Raw genomic sequence first — 18018 nt, forward strand, 5'->3', positions numbered from 1 at the left:
TTCTTTGTGCAGAGGGAACATTTGCTGTCTGTTGCTGTCTTCTCAATTCTGGCTTTGCATACATTTCTTTTTAAGGCTCGGTCTTGTGCAGAATTGGTCCTTCTGTCTCTTCCTTCAGCTTTCCTTAACCATTGTTACTATATGCAGATCTTGTTATCTCCTTTGCCTGCTAGGTTTTTATTTTAATGTACTGGCTATGTAATACTTTGCCTTGCCATGTCTTTTTTCTATTCTTCTATTCTTCATTTGATTTTTCTTATAGGCCATTTTGGTCCCTCTGGTATTCAGTAAGCCTTCAATGTGCCTTCAGACATACTTCCAATGCCGTTTTCTTGCCTATCTTAACTTGTGTTTCTAATCTGTTTTTTAGGGTACTGTTTTTGATAGGTTGGACTGTTTTTTCCCTTTGTGTAACGACAGTTCCAAGAAACAAATCGAGTAGTTCTGCTTTCTCCCTGTTGCTTGTCACTTTCTTGCCACTTTCTCCCATTAATGGACCAATCATTTCCTTAACTTTTTTCTTGTTTTTTACATGTTAAAAGAAGCTTTTTTTGTTATTTTTGATTTCTGAAGCAAGCCTTAGTTCATTTTGAGCCTTAGCTTTCCTCACTTTATATTTGCAGCTCAAGGTTTTTGCTGATATTCTATCTTAGAAATGTGTCCCTCTTTCCACTGTTTATACTTGTCCTTTTTGCCTTTCAATTTTGTTAAAATTCATATGTTAATAAAGGCCCCAAAGTACTGAATGGAGAACAGAGCAATAACAAGTGATAAATCTAGAACATAAAAGGGAAGCAAATCAAAGGTGTGTTAGGAAGTGTTTGCCACTACATGGGACAATGATAGGTTGGTTAAAAGAATGGCACATCTTGATAAAGCAACCTGTTGGTTTTCATCTTGTAGATAATAGCATTCTTTTGAATTTCAAGCATATAATTATTACACCATAATTGTGTAAAGGATGAAATGTCATAGCTAAGAAGAAACAGCTAGGAACAGAAATCCATGGTTTGGGTTTCAACAAAAATATTGAGGAGAGGAGAGTGGTCCAGTTATCTAACTAATTTGAACTTGGATTTCTCTGGTGCCAACCCAAATCTTCATCATTATACTTTTTGCTTGACCAACAGCTTTGATAAAATATGCTGTTGTTATTGTTATTTTAACCACTGTACCTTAATTCTTGTCAGCTGACAGGATAAAAATGATGCTTGCTCTGATGGACTATGCAATAAAAAGCAGCTCCCAAGTATCCTTGAGGTTTACATGAATTTATATGCTGAACCATTTGATTAAAAATATGTTTGTATTCACCATACTTGGGCAACCTATCCTCCACATACAGTCCCTGCAGAGTGACGCATGATGACAAATCTCACTTCTTTCAACAGCAGCTCATTATACAACCTTCTGAAGCATGCACTGATGAATAAAGCCCCATTATGGTGGGATGTCAAGAGATTAAAACCAAAAACGTATCAACACTTCTGCCTCTGTTAAAAATAAGCTAACGCTGACTTTATGAAATTCATCTCCCTTGGAGAAGTGTTTAGCCCGGAGGGGTTGCTAACAATAGTGCAATATTATGGATGTTAATTACTACTACAAAAGAGTGAGCATACTTTCAAACTTTCCAGAAAAAAAATCTAGGCTGGTGGATTTAAACAAACAAGAATCCACGGGTGAATGGAGGAAGATGGAGGAAATGCTGGACATGATGGAAGTTCCCCATTTATCCTGCTGGGAAGTTGGAAGTATAAATCAAACTAGATTTTTATGAAAGCTTTCCTCGTGAAACAGTCCCCCTTCCCACTCCTCTGGGGTTCAGATGGCCCCAACCCAGTTGGCAAGAAAAATCTAGTTCTTCCCTCTGGCTTCAAAGTCGGAATGCTAGAGGAACCCTTTGTGTGTGTTTTGTCCTGCACTGTTCAACTGTTTTGATGAGTTGATTATTTTTATTGGTCATCTTTGTTGGCTTTTTTGTTGTTGTTGTTGTTGTTTTCATATGTAGGTTTCTGGTTTTATGTTTTGTTACTCACCCGGGGTTACTTGATTAAGATGGGAGGGGAGAGGGAAAGTTTGCAAACTAAACAGATAAAATAAAGGAGAATAATAATTAATCATTAATTAATTGATAAATTAAGGAGAAACTTCCTAACAGTGAGGACAATTAATCAGTGCATCAGCTTGCTGTCAGAATTTTTAATTTAATTTAATTTAATAACATTTATATACCGCCCTTCTCCCTGAGGACTCAGGGCGGTTCACAGGGCAGAATAAAATAGCGAATACAAACATTAAAATAAGATTAAACAAATTGCCCTAGTTAAAAACAATATAAATACAACACTAAAAACCCCCAGAAAAGTTAAAAAACGAAAAATAAAATAACCCCAACACTCCCCCTCAGGCTAGGCCGGCTTGTACAAACAGAAATGTCTTGAGATCGCGACGAAAGGAGCGAAGATCGGGCGCCATCCGGAGCTCAACCGGTAGCTGATTCCACAGCTCCGGAGCGCCCACAGAGAAGGATCTCCCCCTGGGGGCCACCAATCGGCATTCTCTGATCGGTGGCACCCTGAGGAGGCCCTCTCTGTGGGAACGCACAGGGCGCAGGGAGCTTGATGCCGGCAGCAGATGTTCCCTGAGGTACTCCGGCCCCATGCCATGGAGTGCTTTAAATACCGTTACCAGTACCTTGAATCTCACCCGGAAGACAACTGGCAACCAATGCAGCTCACGGAGCAGAGGCGTAACGTGGGAGTATCGGGAGGCTCCCAACACCACTCTCGCGGCTGCATTCTGTACCAGTTGGAGCTTCCGAGTAGTCCTCAAGGGCAGCCCCATGTAGAGAGCGTTGCAGTAGTCCAGACGAGAGGACACGAGCGCATGAGTGACCGTGCATAAATCGTCCCGGCTAAGATAGGGCCGCAACTGACGCACCAGGCGAACCTGTGCGAAGGCCCCCCTAGTCACGGCTCCTATATGGTCTTCCAAAGTGAGCCGTGAATCTAGGAGGACCCCCAAGTTGCGAGCCCTATCTACGGGGGGTAATAGTTCACCCCCCATAACTAGAGGTGGAATGTCCGAATAAACCCGGGACGAAGGTATGCAAAGCCACTCAGTCTTGTCGGGGTTGAGTTGGAGTCTGTTCCTCCCCATCCAGACCCGAACCGCCTCCAGGCAACGGGACATCACGTTGAGGGCATCACTGGGGTGGTTTGGGGTCGAAAAGAAAAGTTGGGTATCATCAGCGTACTGATGATACCCAACTCCAAAGCCACGAATGATCTCACCCAGCGGCTTCATGTAGATGTTGAACAGGAGAGGCGAGAGGACCGACCCCTGAGGAACTCCACAAATGAGAGACCTCGCGGTCGACCTCTGCCCCCCTGCCAACACCGACTGCGAACGTCCCAAGAGATAGGAGGAGAACCACTGTAAAACTGTGCCTCCCACTCCCAATCCCCTGAGACGCCGCAGCAAGATACCATGGTCGATGGTATCGAAAGCCGCCGAGAGGTCTAATAGGACTAGGACAGAGGAATGCCCCCTGTCCCGAGCCCTCCAGAGATCATTCACCAGCGCGACCAATGCCGTCTCCGTGCTGTACCCGGGCCTGAAACCCGATTGGTACGGGTCTAGATAATCCGCTTCATCCAGGACCAAAGGGAGCTGATGCTGTGGATGCTTCATCATTGGAGGTTTTTAAGAAGAGACTGGACAGTCACTTGTCTGAAATGGTATAGGGTCTTCTGCTTGAGCAGGGGGTTGGACTAGAAAACCTCCATGGTCCCTTCCAGCATTATTCTGATAAAATCACTGGGTCAAAATGACAATAGTGCTACCCTTGCATTTCTGAAGAAGATATAAAGCTAATATGACCACCTGCTGCCAATGTCAACCTCCCATCGCCCAGTTCGCTCCCACAGAATCGGCCTCCTCAGGGTTCCGTCGGCCAGGCAATGCCGGCTGGCGACCCCCAGGGGGAGAGCCTCCTCTGTGGGCACGCTAACCCTCTTGAATGAACTGCCTCCGGAGCTGCGGATGGCCCCTGACCTTCGATCCTTCCGCCGTGACCTGAAGACATGGTTATTCCAACAAGCGGGCCTGGACTGACCATGGTTTTTAATTTGGTTTTTATTGTGCTAAATTGTCCCATATTTCTTATATTCATTGTTTAATTCTTTTTTTTAATTTTTGTATTTTATGTCTCTTAATTTTTATTGTTGAGCCGCCCTGAGTCCTTAGGGAGAAGGGCGGCATATAAATTTAATAAATCCTAAATCCTAATATATATAAATTATAATTATAATTAAAGAGAAATTTCTTGTCAGTGATAACAATTCCCCAGTGGAACAGCTTGCCTCCAGAAGTTATGGGTGCTCCATCACTGGAAGTTTTTAAGAAGAGATTGGACTTCCATTTGTCCAGAATGGTATAGGATCTGCTGCTTGAGCAGGAGATTGGACTAGAAGACCTCCAAGGTCCCTTCCAACTCTTATTCTGTAATAAAGATATAATTTTATAAAGGTATAAAATTCAGAACTGCTACGACACTTGGTCTTCTTCTCAGGCAGAGAGAGCAAACGAATCTGATAGTCCTTTAATTGAGTTGGAAGCTAAATTTAGGTATTTGATTGGAGAGTAGACAAAATAAAAAAAGTTTTCTTAATATTCAAAGTCAAAGAAAAAGTTCCGAGGGATGTGTAAAGGATTACTCCCTATTGGAGAAAACTGAACTGAGTGAATAGTAAAGGAAAGTTTTGAATTAGCTTCAAACATTCTAACGGGGCACTACCTTTAGGAAAATAGGAGCAGCAGCAGGAGAAGGAAATGAGGACCCAATGAAACTACACTGAACACTGATTGATACAGACACATCATCTAAATTCAGCCTGTGAAATAGAAAGAAAGCTCAGATGGCTGAGTGGAACAGTGGAATAGAACAGAGACCTGGCCTATCCTGAGACAAAATAAGGAAGGGCACAGAACCTAATTAAACCTAAGATCATTCATGGATGAACAAAAAGTAGCCTGTGTGAATATATACAATTGATGGCTAACAAACAGCTTAATGGAAAGGCTTACTTTGCAGTATGATGTGATTTACAAATATTACTACCTGAAAAGAAGGTCACAGCAGAATGAAGACTGTGTTGAGATAATTCCATTCCAGATCAGCACTAGTATATCAAAGAAAAACAGAATGGCTGGAAGGAAATGAGTAATGAGACCCAGCAATCAATAAACTGCTCATTCTGATGGATGGAAACATTGGGAGGCCAATGTCTGGAGATAACATTCCCCGGACTAGAAAACATCGCAGGTCTCAACCTCTCCCTTCCAAACAGGGAGTAAAATTGTAATAATGCTCAAATTTAAAGTAAGTGAAAATTACTGGCCAGAATCTAATACAATGCTCTGCTTAATGCTATAAGAAGAGAGAGAAAGAGGGGCTAGTTAATTTAGCCCTTTCTCTCCAATGGTGTACTTTAGCTCCTAATATTTTCTCACTGGCTTTCATTTTGACAGGTGGGAAATATGATGTACGATTGGCCATTTACTCTTTTTTTTCCATCTGCGGCCAAGTGTAAATGGCTAGATCATCTTACAGTCTTTGCAACGTTAATTATTTTTTGAGAAGGAATAATTAGGCAAGTGGTACGTTTGAATTCTATTGGTGTAACCTGCAACTGAACAATTGTTGGGTAATCAAAAGTAACTCTTTGCTGGTTGGAGTGATGGATGAATAAGAGTGAGTGGGGAAGAGTGATCAACAGTTCACTTAAAAGTGAACGGGCCAAAAACCTATATAAATGTTGCGTTAGAATCTAAGCAAACATTGGACATAATGTATTAACTGGGAGAGAGCATGCTTCCTACCATAAGATTTACTGAAGTTCTGCTCAGATATAGGTGGTGGCTTATCTATTCTGATTCTGCAGTGTCATGGTCTAAGGCAGGGGTCGGCAACCTGAAACAGTGAAAGAGCCACTCGGAACCGGTTCCCTCACACAAGGAAAAACTGGGAGCCGCAAAAACTGTGTGCGCATGTGCGTACATGCGCGCATGTGCAGAACAGGGTTTGACTGAAGAGTGGAGCCAAGGTGAGATATGCACCTACCCTGCATAATTGAATTGATTGGTTGAACTTTTTTAGTCCCACTTTTTTTTTTGTACTGCACATGGCAGAGGACTGGGAGCCGCAGGAGATGACTGAAAGAGCCGCATGCGGCTCCGGAGCTGCGGGTTGCAGACCTGTGGTCTAAGGGCAGGACTAGTTTTGTCACTTGTCCTTCTAGTGGTATTGATGTTCACCTAAGCACTATGGGAACAGGAGCAGGATTCAGAGATTGTAATTAAAATTGGTGAGTGAGATCAAGGAAATCTGTTCCATTCGTTATTCTGATTTCACTTTCCTACCTTGTCCAACTCTACCCTAATCTGATGAGCATGAAACCTCCCTAGAACAGCAGAATAATAGGATTCATTCCCTTTCTTATCCCATTAAGAAAGCAGTATAATCTATTGTCAATATTAGTGGGCACTTATACTGAAATTGGTGGCCCTTTTATTAAATTGCAACCTATTCAGTAAATCTATGTAGTTGTTGAAAGATACTGTATTGCCTGCTGCAATTACTATGTCCATTGGAGAGCGAGACAAATCCCAAACTGGTTTAGGATTAGCCAGACCAACAAACCATAGTCCAAGCTGAGCAATGAAATTATTAGGACAAGAGCTGTATTTCAAAGCAAAGGTGTCTTCTACATTTAAATAGAATATATCAGGTTTACTCCTTTTTCGGTTGGAAAATATATTTCTTTTTAGTTTGTCTTTTGTCAGCCATCCAATAAGGTGTTCTTTTCATCAGGATACTAACCTGATTTTCTTGAGAGGCAGTAGTCTTTTCCAAATACAATATCATATGAATATGCAGGGGAGGAAATCTCAATGGGCATTCCTTTTTTATTTATTAGATTGTTTTCACGCAAAACAATCTTATTAATCTAGAAATAACATTAGCATTTTAAGCTATGCTGTCACAATTAAACACTTACCTTGGCAAAATACACTTAAGCATACCTAAAAAGAAATGTTCTCTTTGATTTCAAATACTCTGTTATCAATTTTTTCCCCCTACAACAACAGTGCTGCCTTGAACTAGCTTTACTTTACCCAAAATTTTTTCTCTTTAATAAGAACTTAAAACAAATAATCCCAAATCCCAGTGGGTCTTGTTAAAGTCACCTCATAAAATTTTTACACTCTTGTATGACTTTGGAGAGGGAAATGTTGACCTAGCAGTTTGAGCTCACACTGACTAATGTCGCCTTGGGGAAGAGATTGTCAAAATTCATGTGCTTCGCTATTTGAAATGGATATAAAGCAGCCAATTATGATACATCACTGCAAACAGTAGCTAATGACAGATTATTTTTTTCCCAGACATAATAATCTAGTTTTCAAGTAAACAAAATTATAAAGGCAGCCTGATGATCAGGAACCTTAGCTGCTTACTTAATAAAAACTACAATAAAATCAGTATCGTGGTTTTAAATTCTGGGAGGCGTAAATCTATGTAGTTCTCTTGTTTAGCCCAGTGATAGATTACAGAAAGCCAAAAGGTCAGCAATTTCACTTAGAAACTGCAGATGGAGAAGGGGAGCATTTCAATTCTCCCCATCATACAAACTGTTTTGTGTAGAAACTACTAACTCTAAAGGAGACGGTCTCAGCAACAAAAACTGCTGCAAAATTCTGTAAGTTGTTATGGTTAAACTGCTTACGGTAGCTACAGCTCTTGTACTTTAACGTTCTGGGCTACTTTACATCTGTTAGGTACCAGTTCATCTTAACAGTTCAGTTAAAAGAACAATAGAATAACAAGAGTTGGAAGGGAGGTCTTCTAGTCCAACCCTCCGCCCAAGCAGAAACCTATACCATTTTAGACAAAGAGTGGTCCAAGCTCTTCTTAAAAACCTCTAGTGTTGGAGTACCCACAACTTCTGGAGGCAAGTCGTTCCACTGATTACGGGTAGTCCTTGAGTTACGAGTGTAATGGAGCCTGCCCATTCCACTCTTAACGCGAAAACTCATCAAGTGAATTTTGTTCGAGGTATGAGATCACTCCCTTGCTCGTTAAAACACATGCAACTCATTAAGCGAACATGAGGTATCTCAGGGTGGGGAAGGGCCTAGTGCTGGGACAGCCTCCCAAAGCCTCCCCGACCCACTAAGATACCGCATGCTTCCCCCTCCCTTCCTGGGGCACCAGACTCACCTGGAAAAGATCCATCTCCTCTCTGCCACGGTTCCTGCTGCCACCCAAATTTGAGGGCGGGGAATGCTTCCGCGACTCCCCCATGGCCCAATTCGGGCTCCAGAGGCCTTTTCCAGGCTGCTGCCACCCGGATTTGAGGTTGGGGAACACTTCTGCAGCCCCCCTGTGGCCCAATTGGACCTGGAAAACATCTCCGGAGCCTGGATCCAGCCTCTGGAGGCATATGGAAGCATCCCCGAGCTTCGGTTCTATTCTCTGTTGCAGAGAACAGAGGCTTCAAGTACCATGAGATCACACAAGATCAGTAGTGTGAGATCTTGCCCCACTGATCTCGTGTGATCTTGCATTACTTTAGGACTCCATTTTCTGCAAACCCACTGAAGGCCTGGAGCAGGCAAGAAAGCGAAGGATCTCAATCTTCACAGGTTGAATATTGAAGGCCTAGTGCCTAGGGAGACCCAGGGCGTGGATGGGGAGGGAGGGAATAATCAGGGTGAATGTTGAAGAGCCACTGCGGCCGCTTGTAAGGGCGAACAACTGCCGTGGTGCTGCAATATTTGTAACTTTGGGACTTGCTCGTAAGCACTAGGGGGCGCTCATCACTTAATTTTGAATAAGCGTTAAGTGAACGCTCATAACTCGGGGATTACCTGTAATTGTTCTAACTGTCAGGAAATTTCTCCTTAGTTCTAGATTGATTCAAAGCTTTAGATGGGAAATAAAGTCCCAAATTATTTAGAATTAGTGCAGGGGTCCCCAACCCATGGCCCACTACTGGGTTGTGGCATATTTGGAATTGGGCCATGTGAGTGCCTGGCCAGAGTGCGCGCATAGCTCAACTTGCCAAGCTGCGGGCTGGCAGGCACTCATGCATGAGTATTGGCTGGCAGCTCATGCAAGTTGGCGCACGTATGTGTCAGCCCACCACTTGTGTGGTCCAGTTCCCCTCTCCACACCCCCCAGCCAGGCCATCAAGCCCCCAAGGTTGGGGACCGTTGAATTAGAGCATCTGTTTTCTCTCATCTGCTCATCTATTTTGTGATCCATGAAAGGTAACTTCTAGCCATTTTTCGGAAGAGAACTAGAGAGCTTTCCAGTAGTAACATTCAAACCATGAAATCCTTTCTCCAGGTATGGTAACCTAAACCCCACATTTAAGGCACTAGAAAAGTCGCTGTTCTCCAGGTAGGATGATGATGATTAATCATCTATTTATTTGATTTATATCGTGCCTTTCTAATCAGAAGCACTATGACCACTGACCATTTCAGCTAAGGTTTATGGGAGCAAAACTCTAAGACATATAGTCTTTGACTTATGACAACTGAGCCCAGAAATATGGTCATATTTCGGTTCAGTCATTGAACGAGTCACCTTATGAGGCCCAATTTTATGACTATTTTGTGCTAGTCGTTAAACAAACATTACAGTCATTAAGTGAAGCCATTTTACCCAATGGATGTTTATTTGCCAGAAACTGGAAATGGAGAAATCACTCCACTGGAGCTGGTTTGTGATCAATAAAACAACAGGTTATTAATTTTAATGGATCTTGTGTACTTTGACTGTCCGTCTTCTAGATGTATTTATTTCTATTTTTAGCCTGTCCTTGTTGGCGTAAGTTACATAGCTTTTTCATTTAATCCAATTAAAAATTAGTGGATTTTATTGTTTTTCTTATATTTTGTTGTTTTGCTATTGTATGCTGCCTAGAGTCCTTTAGGACAGGATGAATTATAAGCACTGCCCATTAATTAATTATTTTCCGGCAGCTATATTCATCTCATTGATACCCAGAGAGAAATACAGTCTCGCATTTCCAATCAGTAATGCAAGCCTACTGCTGACAACATAAATGGGATTAGGACAAAATTGTGCTGCATTCTGTACTGCAAGCAGATGGAAAATATCGCCTCAATAAGAGTAACTCTGTCTTTTGAATACACAATGTATTAGTAGATCAGCAAATGCTTTTGAATGCATTAAGAACTTGTTATGTGATATCCTCTTTCATAATGTCTTTTCAAATTACAGAATTGCTTAGTAATCGCTAGGAGATTTACAAACACCAAGAAAACAAAAAGGCCATGTTCCCTGCTTAATAAGCTCAGTCAATAAAAATGAACGCTAAAGAGCATTTGTCATTCCATTTTGTGGTATACAGTGATGGAAACATGAGTTTCTGGTAAGTAAGTTGTGACGGGATGTGGAAAAATTGTGTAGTGCATGATTTCCCAGACTAGGTCCCAATTTCTTCTCTGTGCAAATTTTGGTAAGGAATCTATAAAGAACCTGAATGAAATTCACAGTAAGCTGTTTTGGGTTTTAGGCATATTTGGAACTATACAGAATTTGTTATGAGTATTCTCACAAAATGGATACCATGAAGTTTGTGGCCACTCACAACTCACTTACTAGAAGACAAACTGGAGGATGGCTGCCTGCACTCCCTCTTCTATGTAGCTCTAAACCTCTGTTTATTTTTATTTTTGGGGGGGGGGATTTTCAAACCAAGACTGGGTTGGAGTCAGCCACCATTTTGATTTCCTAAAAAGGCTTCAAGATACACAAGCATTCTTGGAAGTAAAAATAATGTGGAAGGCAGTTTCCTATGTATTTATTTTAAAATACAGGTAGTCCTTGACTTACAACAGTTCATTTAGTGAACCGTTTGAAGTTACATGACACTGAAAAAAGGCCATTTGTCACACTTATGACTTTTGCAGCATCCCCAGGGTCACGTGATTTACATTTGGATGCTTGACAACTGACTCATATTTATGACGGTTGCAGTGTTCTGGAGTCATGTGATCCCCTTTTGCAATCTTCTAACAAGCAAAGTCAATGGGGAAACCAGATTCACTTAACAACATGTTACTAATTTAACAACTGCAGTGATTCACTTAACACATGTGGCAAGAAAAGTCGTAAAATGGGGCAAAACTCACTTAACAACATGAATTTTGGGCTTAACTGTGGTCGTAAGTTGAGGACTATCTGTATCTAAAAATAAAGTAAGGACAGAAAGTGAGCTCATTGGTAGCTATAGTCACTAGGTTGCCTACTCTTTATATAATCATTCAAATCAACTGTATACTTAATGTGGTACATGTCAGATGTACTGAGAGTACAGTACAACTCTTTAGATCTTGAGTCATGACAGTTGAGCCATATTAACTAGGAATCCTGGAAAAAGTTTGGATTTACTTAGCCACAAATCTGTAATTACTAATATTCTTACAAAACTAGACCATAAACCTTAGAAATAGTTTTCACAAGCCCATCATGAATAGGAAGGAATACCCAAAATATCCAAAAATTCAAAATACATGAAATTGCAATTTCTTGCACTTATGAAAAATAATGTATTTTGCCCCAATCCTACAGCTACAACTTCTCCAACTGATGGATGCTCAGTCTCTGTTTAATAATCTGAAAGAAAAAAAAGAGCTCACTAACTTTGAAGTCAAGGTCTTGTACAATTAATTCTTACAGTAAAAAAATCTCTGCCAACTTCAAACCAAATAAAACACAAATTAATAAACATTTCACATAACAGACTGTACTATTTGAAAACAACCCTGTCTCCATATAATCTCTACTTTTCCCAGAAAAAACATACCCAACTTCGTCAACTACATCTTTCTGGCTATTCTGTAGCTCGTCACACCAGCCCCAGGAAGACGCAACAAGGTATGTTTCATATTTTTAGAGTCACAATTCTTATAATACCTGAGTGACCATGCTAGGCAAAATTTTAAGGATTAACCACATCTTAGAGCTTCAAGAGACACTATTCTTGTTCTCATCAATATAAATTCCATGTTTTCAGCCAGTGTCAGTTTTTCATATGAATTCAGATGCACAGATTTCAAGTCCATCAACAAAAGTCCGGTATGTTTGAGATATGAAGAAGGCATATATTGTAGTTGCTCAGTTGCATGTTCTAAGGAGCTATAAATTATCTCTTAAAATAACAAAGAGTCGGAAAAAAAGGTTTTGCACAAATATGGATTATAGAGGATGCATTTTAAAACAAATTAAAGGCAGTTATATTTTTAAAAGCTATTGACAAGAATCCAGCCAGCTTATCAGCTGTTTTAAAATGTTCTCCATTATAGCTTTGTTGTTTCCGGAGGTACAAAACAGATTATCATGTCAACTGGTTCCTTACTACATTACATTAAACATGTAAAAAACAAAAATAATCTCTTATTAAAGCCTCAGAATTCAAATCAATTAAATTAAGCATACAATTAACAAAGAAAATCAAAAGCCAGTAGCATCAACACTTGCATTCATTCAAGGTCATACATGTTTATTTTAAAAAGCAACTTATTAAAGATAGTGAGAATAGCTAATACATTATAGTTTTTACACATAGTATTCATACCTAACACAGAAAGGAACATTTCATTTTTATAAATGTTTGTAAAATTAGATTGGCTGAATTGGAGACATAGTAGTTTTCTGTAATGTGTCCAACCATAAAGAATCACATCCTTTTTAGTGATAAGCCTGTCCCAATGCAATGGTTTTTCAGAACGTTTTACCAGTTGAATTGTTCTGGAAAGGCTTTTGGTGAATTACTGTTGTCTTGCTAGAGTTGGCTGATATTTAATTATTTACGCTTTTATCTGTGACGTGTACACAGATATTGATTATTGATATTATTGGATAGGGATTGTTCTTATCATAGACATTTTAATTTAAATGTCTATGAAAAGAACAAACCCTAGCCAACAATACCAGAACACAATTAAATTATGTTGATGTTGTACAGATATGATATCCATGTCATTATTTATCTATTTGAGTTACACCATGGATGTTTGTTGTGAATGGAGTCGGCAGCATATAAATTCATATCCATGCGTACACATATATGCTGCACCGTAACTTAGAACTTTCTTGAAAGAGATTTGTGAAACAGATTTCACTGGCTTGAAAAGACACTGGATTTCGGAAATTATACTACACAAACATTTGGGAAAGAACATCTATTACAATGCTTTTTCAAGAAAATAAAGATGCAGAATATGTACTTACTCCTCATTTCTGTTCACAGTACAAGGATGGTAAAGAACTTTAACAGCCTTATGAATCTCAGAGGGCTTTGAAGGTGATGACAGCTCAGGTTCAAATAATGTAAAAACATGACTGGAAGCTGGGTTTCCTGACGTTTCCACCATCAGTGTGTCACAGTTCAACACCCAGATCTATGGATAAGGAGCAGTCTTACAAGTCACATTTTAATGGGCTTACTCCACATATAGAATCTTACTATAGTCAGATGATTTATTAGCAAGCACAAATAGGTATAAGTGAAAGTGGAACTATTATTAGAACTTACTTTTCTCACATAAAAGGCCATAGAGGACACCCCTTAGGAATACTGTACATGGGTTCGCTTAATGACCACTACAAAAAGTGATAAAATCAGGTCCCTGGAAAATGCCAGATACTAGCTTTCTCTTTATAGAAAAAAAAAATCATTTGGTTGTTTTGTTAAAGGTAAAACAGACACAAGGATATTTCAAGCCTTCTTCCAAAGCTTCTTGCTGTCATTTCAGAACTGTAGAAAATATGCTCTCAAAATTAAAACAAAACTGATGATTTCACCACTAATGAGCCCCCGTTTTAAGTTGGCAACGCTCGCCCCCACACCCCACGCCACGATGGGTGGCTTCCATATCCAATCAGCAATTTACTATTGGTATTGGAAAGATAAAAAGGAAGCTGCTTAGCCAGGAGATAAGATCCAGTTATGTGGTTGGAGAACTCTGAAGTTAACCAATGGAACTCTTTTTAGGGGGGGAAAAAAGCATTGGTTTATTTGATTTGAATGAGTTATAATCCATTTTATAATCCATTTTTCTACTCTGGCTAATACTCAAGGCAACTATCAAAATTCTGAAACGAAAAAGAATATAAAAGCTAAAGGTGCAGATTTATATTATCAGTAAAATTGCAGTAAAATAATTTAAGAAGCATAGGATGACCGTACATTCCACAATCTGAGAACAATGCAAGAAGAATGCCCTGGCTTGCCTAGCTGTTATTGTGAGCTTCTTCAAAAGAATTCCTTCCTCAGATCTTAACAGCTGGGTAGGTCTGCAACAAGATGAGGCAGTTTATAATAGATAGCACTAAGACTTGTGACTATGGAGATTCTCAGTCATCCGGGTCATGGTTGTCTCAAAGGTGCAAGAGGCAACTGGAATTGAACAGCCCTCTTTCAATAGAGCAGACATGTCAAACACAAGGCCTGGGGGGCGGATCCGGCCCGCGAAGTGGTTTCATGTGGCCCCCGAAGCCATCCTGGAAACAGTGAGGGAACGGCCCCCGCTGCCTTGGCCCTGGCCCAGAGACCCTCCTTCTGCCACAGACCCCCAGATCTGTCCCACTCCTGCCCAGGCCCCCATAGGCACCCTTGATGCCAATGATGTAGAGCTAGCCACGCCTACCCAGTAGGCCATACGCACTCCAGCTGCGTCCACCCAGTAGGCCGCGCCCACCCTGGCCATACCCCCCCGGCCCCCCGAGGGCAACCACAATGCTGATGTGGCCCTCAATGAAATTGAGTTTGACACCCCTGCAATAGAGGGAGAGGGATACAACATCACCTATCTCCAGTCTACAACACATTCCTTTCAGCAGTTCCAAGAAGGCTCCACACCCACTTGCACCACTCAGGTGACCTTGAGGACACAGATAAACCTCCACGTGGGTCTCAGTGACTCTCTAAAACACAGGTGTCAAACATGCTGCATCACGTGACACGTCGCAACACATCGCGGCTTTTTTTGCATTGCTGGAGCTGGGGTGGGCGCAGCCTCCGTATGATGCAACTGGCCTGCGGGCCGGCAGTTTGACACTCCTGCTCTAAAAGAATGCAAATGACCAGCTGTCTGCAAGGAATATAAATCCTTCCATTCCCTACCATCCAGTCAGAGCTGAAGAAGCTTCTTGGCTTCTTCAAATCAAAGAATCGAAATGCCTTCAAAGAAAGAAAAACAAGAACGTCCAGTTGCTTCTTGAAAAAGCATCTTTGAGACTAAGACTCGTAACTTACCAAGATATAGATGGTGTGATCCATCCCTTGGATGCTGAACCTAAATGTGCTTCTAGAAAATGTGAGTTCCATGAGGCACCGGGCTATAACTGTCTGTATAAAGGAAGACCTGTTTTGGAGCAGAAAGGACAATTCTTTATAAAATACCAACAAATATCATTATTTGAAAAACTAGCAAGAACGTCAAAGAAACATTCCAGGCCCAAGTAATCAACCTTTTTAAACCAACTTTTTTAAATCCCACCTCCTGTATTTTATATAGTTTATATTCTCCTAGGATGTGCTGCTGAAATTTTACATCAGCTGAAAACAGGGAAGAAAATGTCGCCCTCATCAATCTGGGAGAACTGAGGCTGTAAATGGGAGCCTGAGGGCCACATTCAGCTAGCAGTCTGCCCATTCATCTTCTAGGGCATTTTTTTCTCATCCTCACTGCCCTTCAGATCAATCAAAACAACATTGATAGGACTTGGGGCCCCAGCCTAATGGGACAGCATCAGGCTGCAAAAGCCACATTTGACCAAGTCACATTTTAGCATGTTCTAATAGCATCTCTATCTTTCTTTGGACTCTGCTGGGCAGCAGCAAGTATGAAACACAGCAAGAGAAAAACAAGGAATTTTCTTTTCCTATTAGAAAAGACAGGTCAAGAGAAGAAGAGGCAAGCATAAAAATCAGCTGTGGTCAATACAAACGAATCTTTGGTGATGAAATTGGCTCTGCAAATGGAATTTTTTACATTTTTTTAAAATCCCATTTATATCCCGCCCTTCTCCGAAGACTCAGGGCGGCTTACAATCTAAAGCACAAATCAATGTGCTTAGCAATATTTAAAGTATAATTAACAAGTTGTTGTCCAAAGCAGTTTGAATTTTTTAAGAATACCTATCCATCTGTTCTCCTGCCCTCATACTACTACTACTACTACTACTACTACTACTACTACTAATAATAATAATAATAATAATAATAATAATAATAATAATACCGTATTTTCCAGCGTATAAGACGACTTTTAAACCCATGAAAATCATCTCAAAAATTGGGGGGTCGTCTTATACGCCCAGTCGTCTTATACGCCGGAAAATCAGCGAGCCCGGGAAGGCACGCCCTCCCCTCTCACTGTGGAGGAAGCAGGGCAGGCTGGCGTCTGGCGGGAGCCGGCAGGGCAGTCCTGCGCACGCGCGCGCTCCCCGGCTGTTAAGGAGCACTCCTTAGCAGCCGGGGAGTGCACGCGTGTGCAGGACTGCCCTGCCGGCTCCCGCCCGACGCTCTTCCCTCTTGAGGCAGGATCGCTGCCCGGCTCCTAAGGAGTCCTCGGGGATGCTGCCTCAAGAGGGAAGAGCGTCGGGCGGGACCCGGCAGGACAGTCCTGCACACGTGCGCACTCCTCGGCTGCTAAGGAGTGCTCCTTAACAGCCGGGGAGCGCACGCGTGCGCAGGACTGCCCTGCCGGCTCCCGCCAGACGCCAGCCTGCCCTGCTTCCTCCACAGTGAGAGGGGAGGGCGTGCCTTCCTGGGCTCGCTGATTTTCTGGCGTATAAGACGAAAAATCTTGAAAATCATCTCAAAAGTTGGGGGGTCGTCTTATACGCCCAGTCGTCTTATACGCCGGAAAATACGGTAATAAAGTTGGAAGGAACCTTGAAGGTCATCTAGTCCAACACCCTGCTCAGGCAGGAAACTATACAATTTCAGACAAATGGCTGTCCAGTCTCTTCTTAAAAACTTCCAGTGTTGGAGCATTCACAGCTTCTGAAGGCAGGTTGTTCCACTGATTAATTGTTCTAACTGTGAGGAAATTTCTCCTTAGTTCTAGGTTGCTTCTCTCCTTGATCAGTTTCCATCCGTTGCTTCTTGTTCTGCCTTCGGGCGCTTTGGAGAATAGCTTGACTCCCTCTTCTTTGTGGCAGCTCCTTAGATATTGGAACATTGCTATCATGTCACCTCTAGTCCTTCATTAAACTAGACATACCCAATTCCAGCAACCATACCCAATTCCAGCAACTTCCATCCTTCCACAGTTACAAAAACACTTTTTCCCTACATCATAATAAATTGCCACATCTATTTTGACTCAGAATGGGTCCAAGACAAAGTATCTTAGATTAATGAAAGCATGCATCAATCTTTTTTCAGATTGCCTGCTGTAAGTATATACTGGACCCACAGTATGAAGGAAGCCAAGTGTCCAACACCAACAGTAAAAGGTAAAGGTAAAGGTTCCCCCGCACATGCGTGCTAGTCGTTTCCGACTCTAGGGGCCGGTGCTCATCTCCGTTTCAAAGCCGAAGAGCCAGCGCTTGTCCGAGGACGACTCCGTAGTCATGTGGCCAGCATGACTAGACGCCAAAGGCGCACGGAACGCTGTTACCTTCCCACCGTAGTGGTCCCTATTTTTCTACTTGCATTTTTACGTGCTTTCGAACTGCAAGGGTCTATTTCAGATACTTACAAGTACTCCATATAGCTGCAATCACATCACAGTTATGTCGGAAGCACTGAGGCACTTCCAGGTGGAAAGGATTAACCGTTACCCAGGGGATGCCCAGTTGGGTGCTCATTTCATGTCCTCAGCAGGAGCTAGAGTGAAGGAGGGGAGCTCACCCCACCCCATGGCAGCACTCGGATCTCAAATGTGGGCTTGCTAACTTCC

At 41.8% G+C, this 18018-nt stretch overlaps 1 protein-coding gene across 2 annotated transcripts in view; it reads right to left on the reverse strand.

Moving 5' to 3' along the window:
• The window catches only part of UBE3D (ubiquitin protein ligase E3D), a 78844-nt gene that overhangs the window by 27717 nt on the left and 33109 nt on the right, over positions 1–18018 (reverse strand). For both annotated transcript variants that reach the window (XM_081313818.1, XM_081313817.1), the window contains exons 7-8: positions 15363–15471; positions 13337–13506 (exon numbers count right to left, since the gene is read on the reverse strand). In XM_081313818.1, coding sequence (XP_081169944.1) covers positions 13337–13506; positions 15363–15471 — 279 coding nt within the window. The remainder of the gene's footprint in view (positions 1–13336; positions 13507–15362; positions 15472–18018) is intronic.

The sequence above is a fragment of the Vipera berus genome, assembly GCF_964194415.1.
Source record: "Vipera berus genome assembly, chromosome: 1".
Classification (NCBI taxonomy): domain Eukaryota; kingdom Metazoa; phylum Chordata; class Lepidosauria; order Squamata; family Viperidae; genus Vipera; species Vipera berus.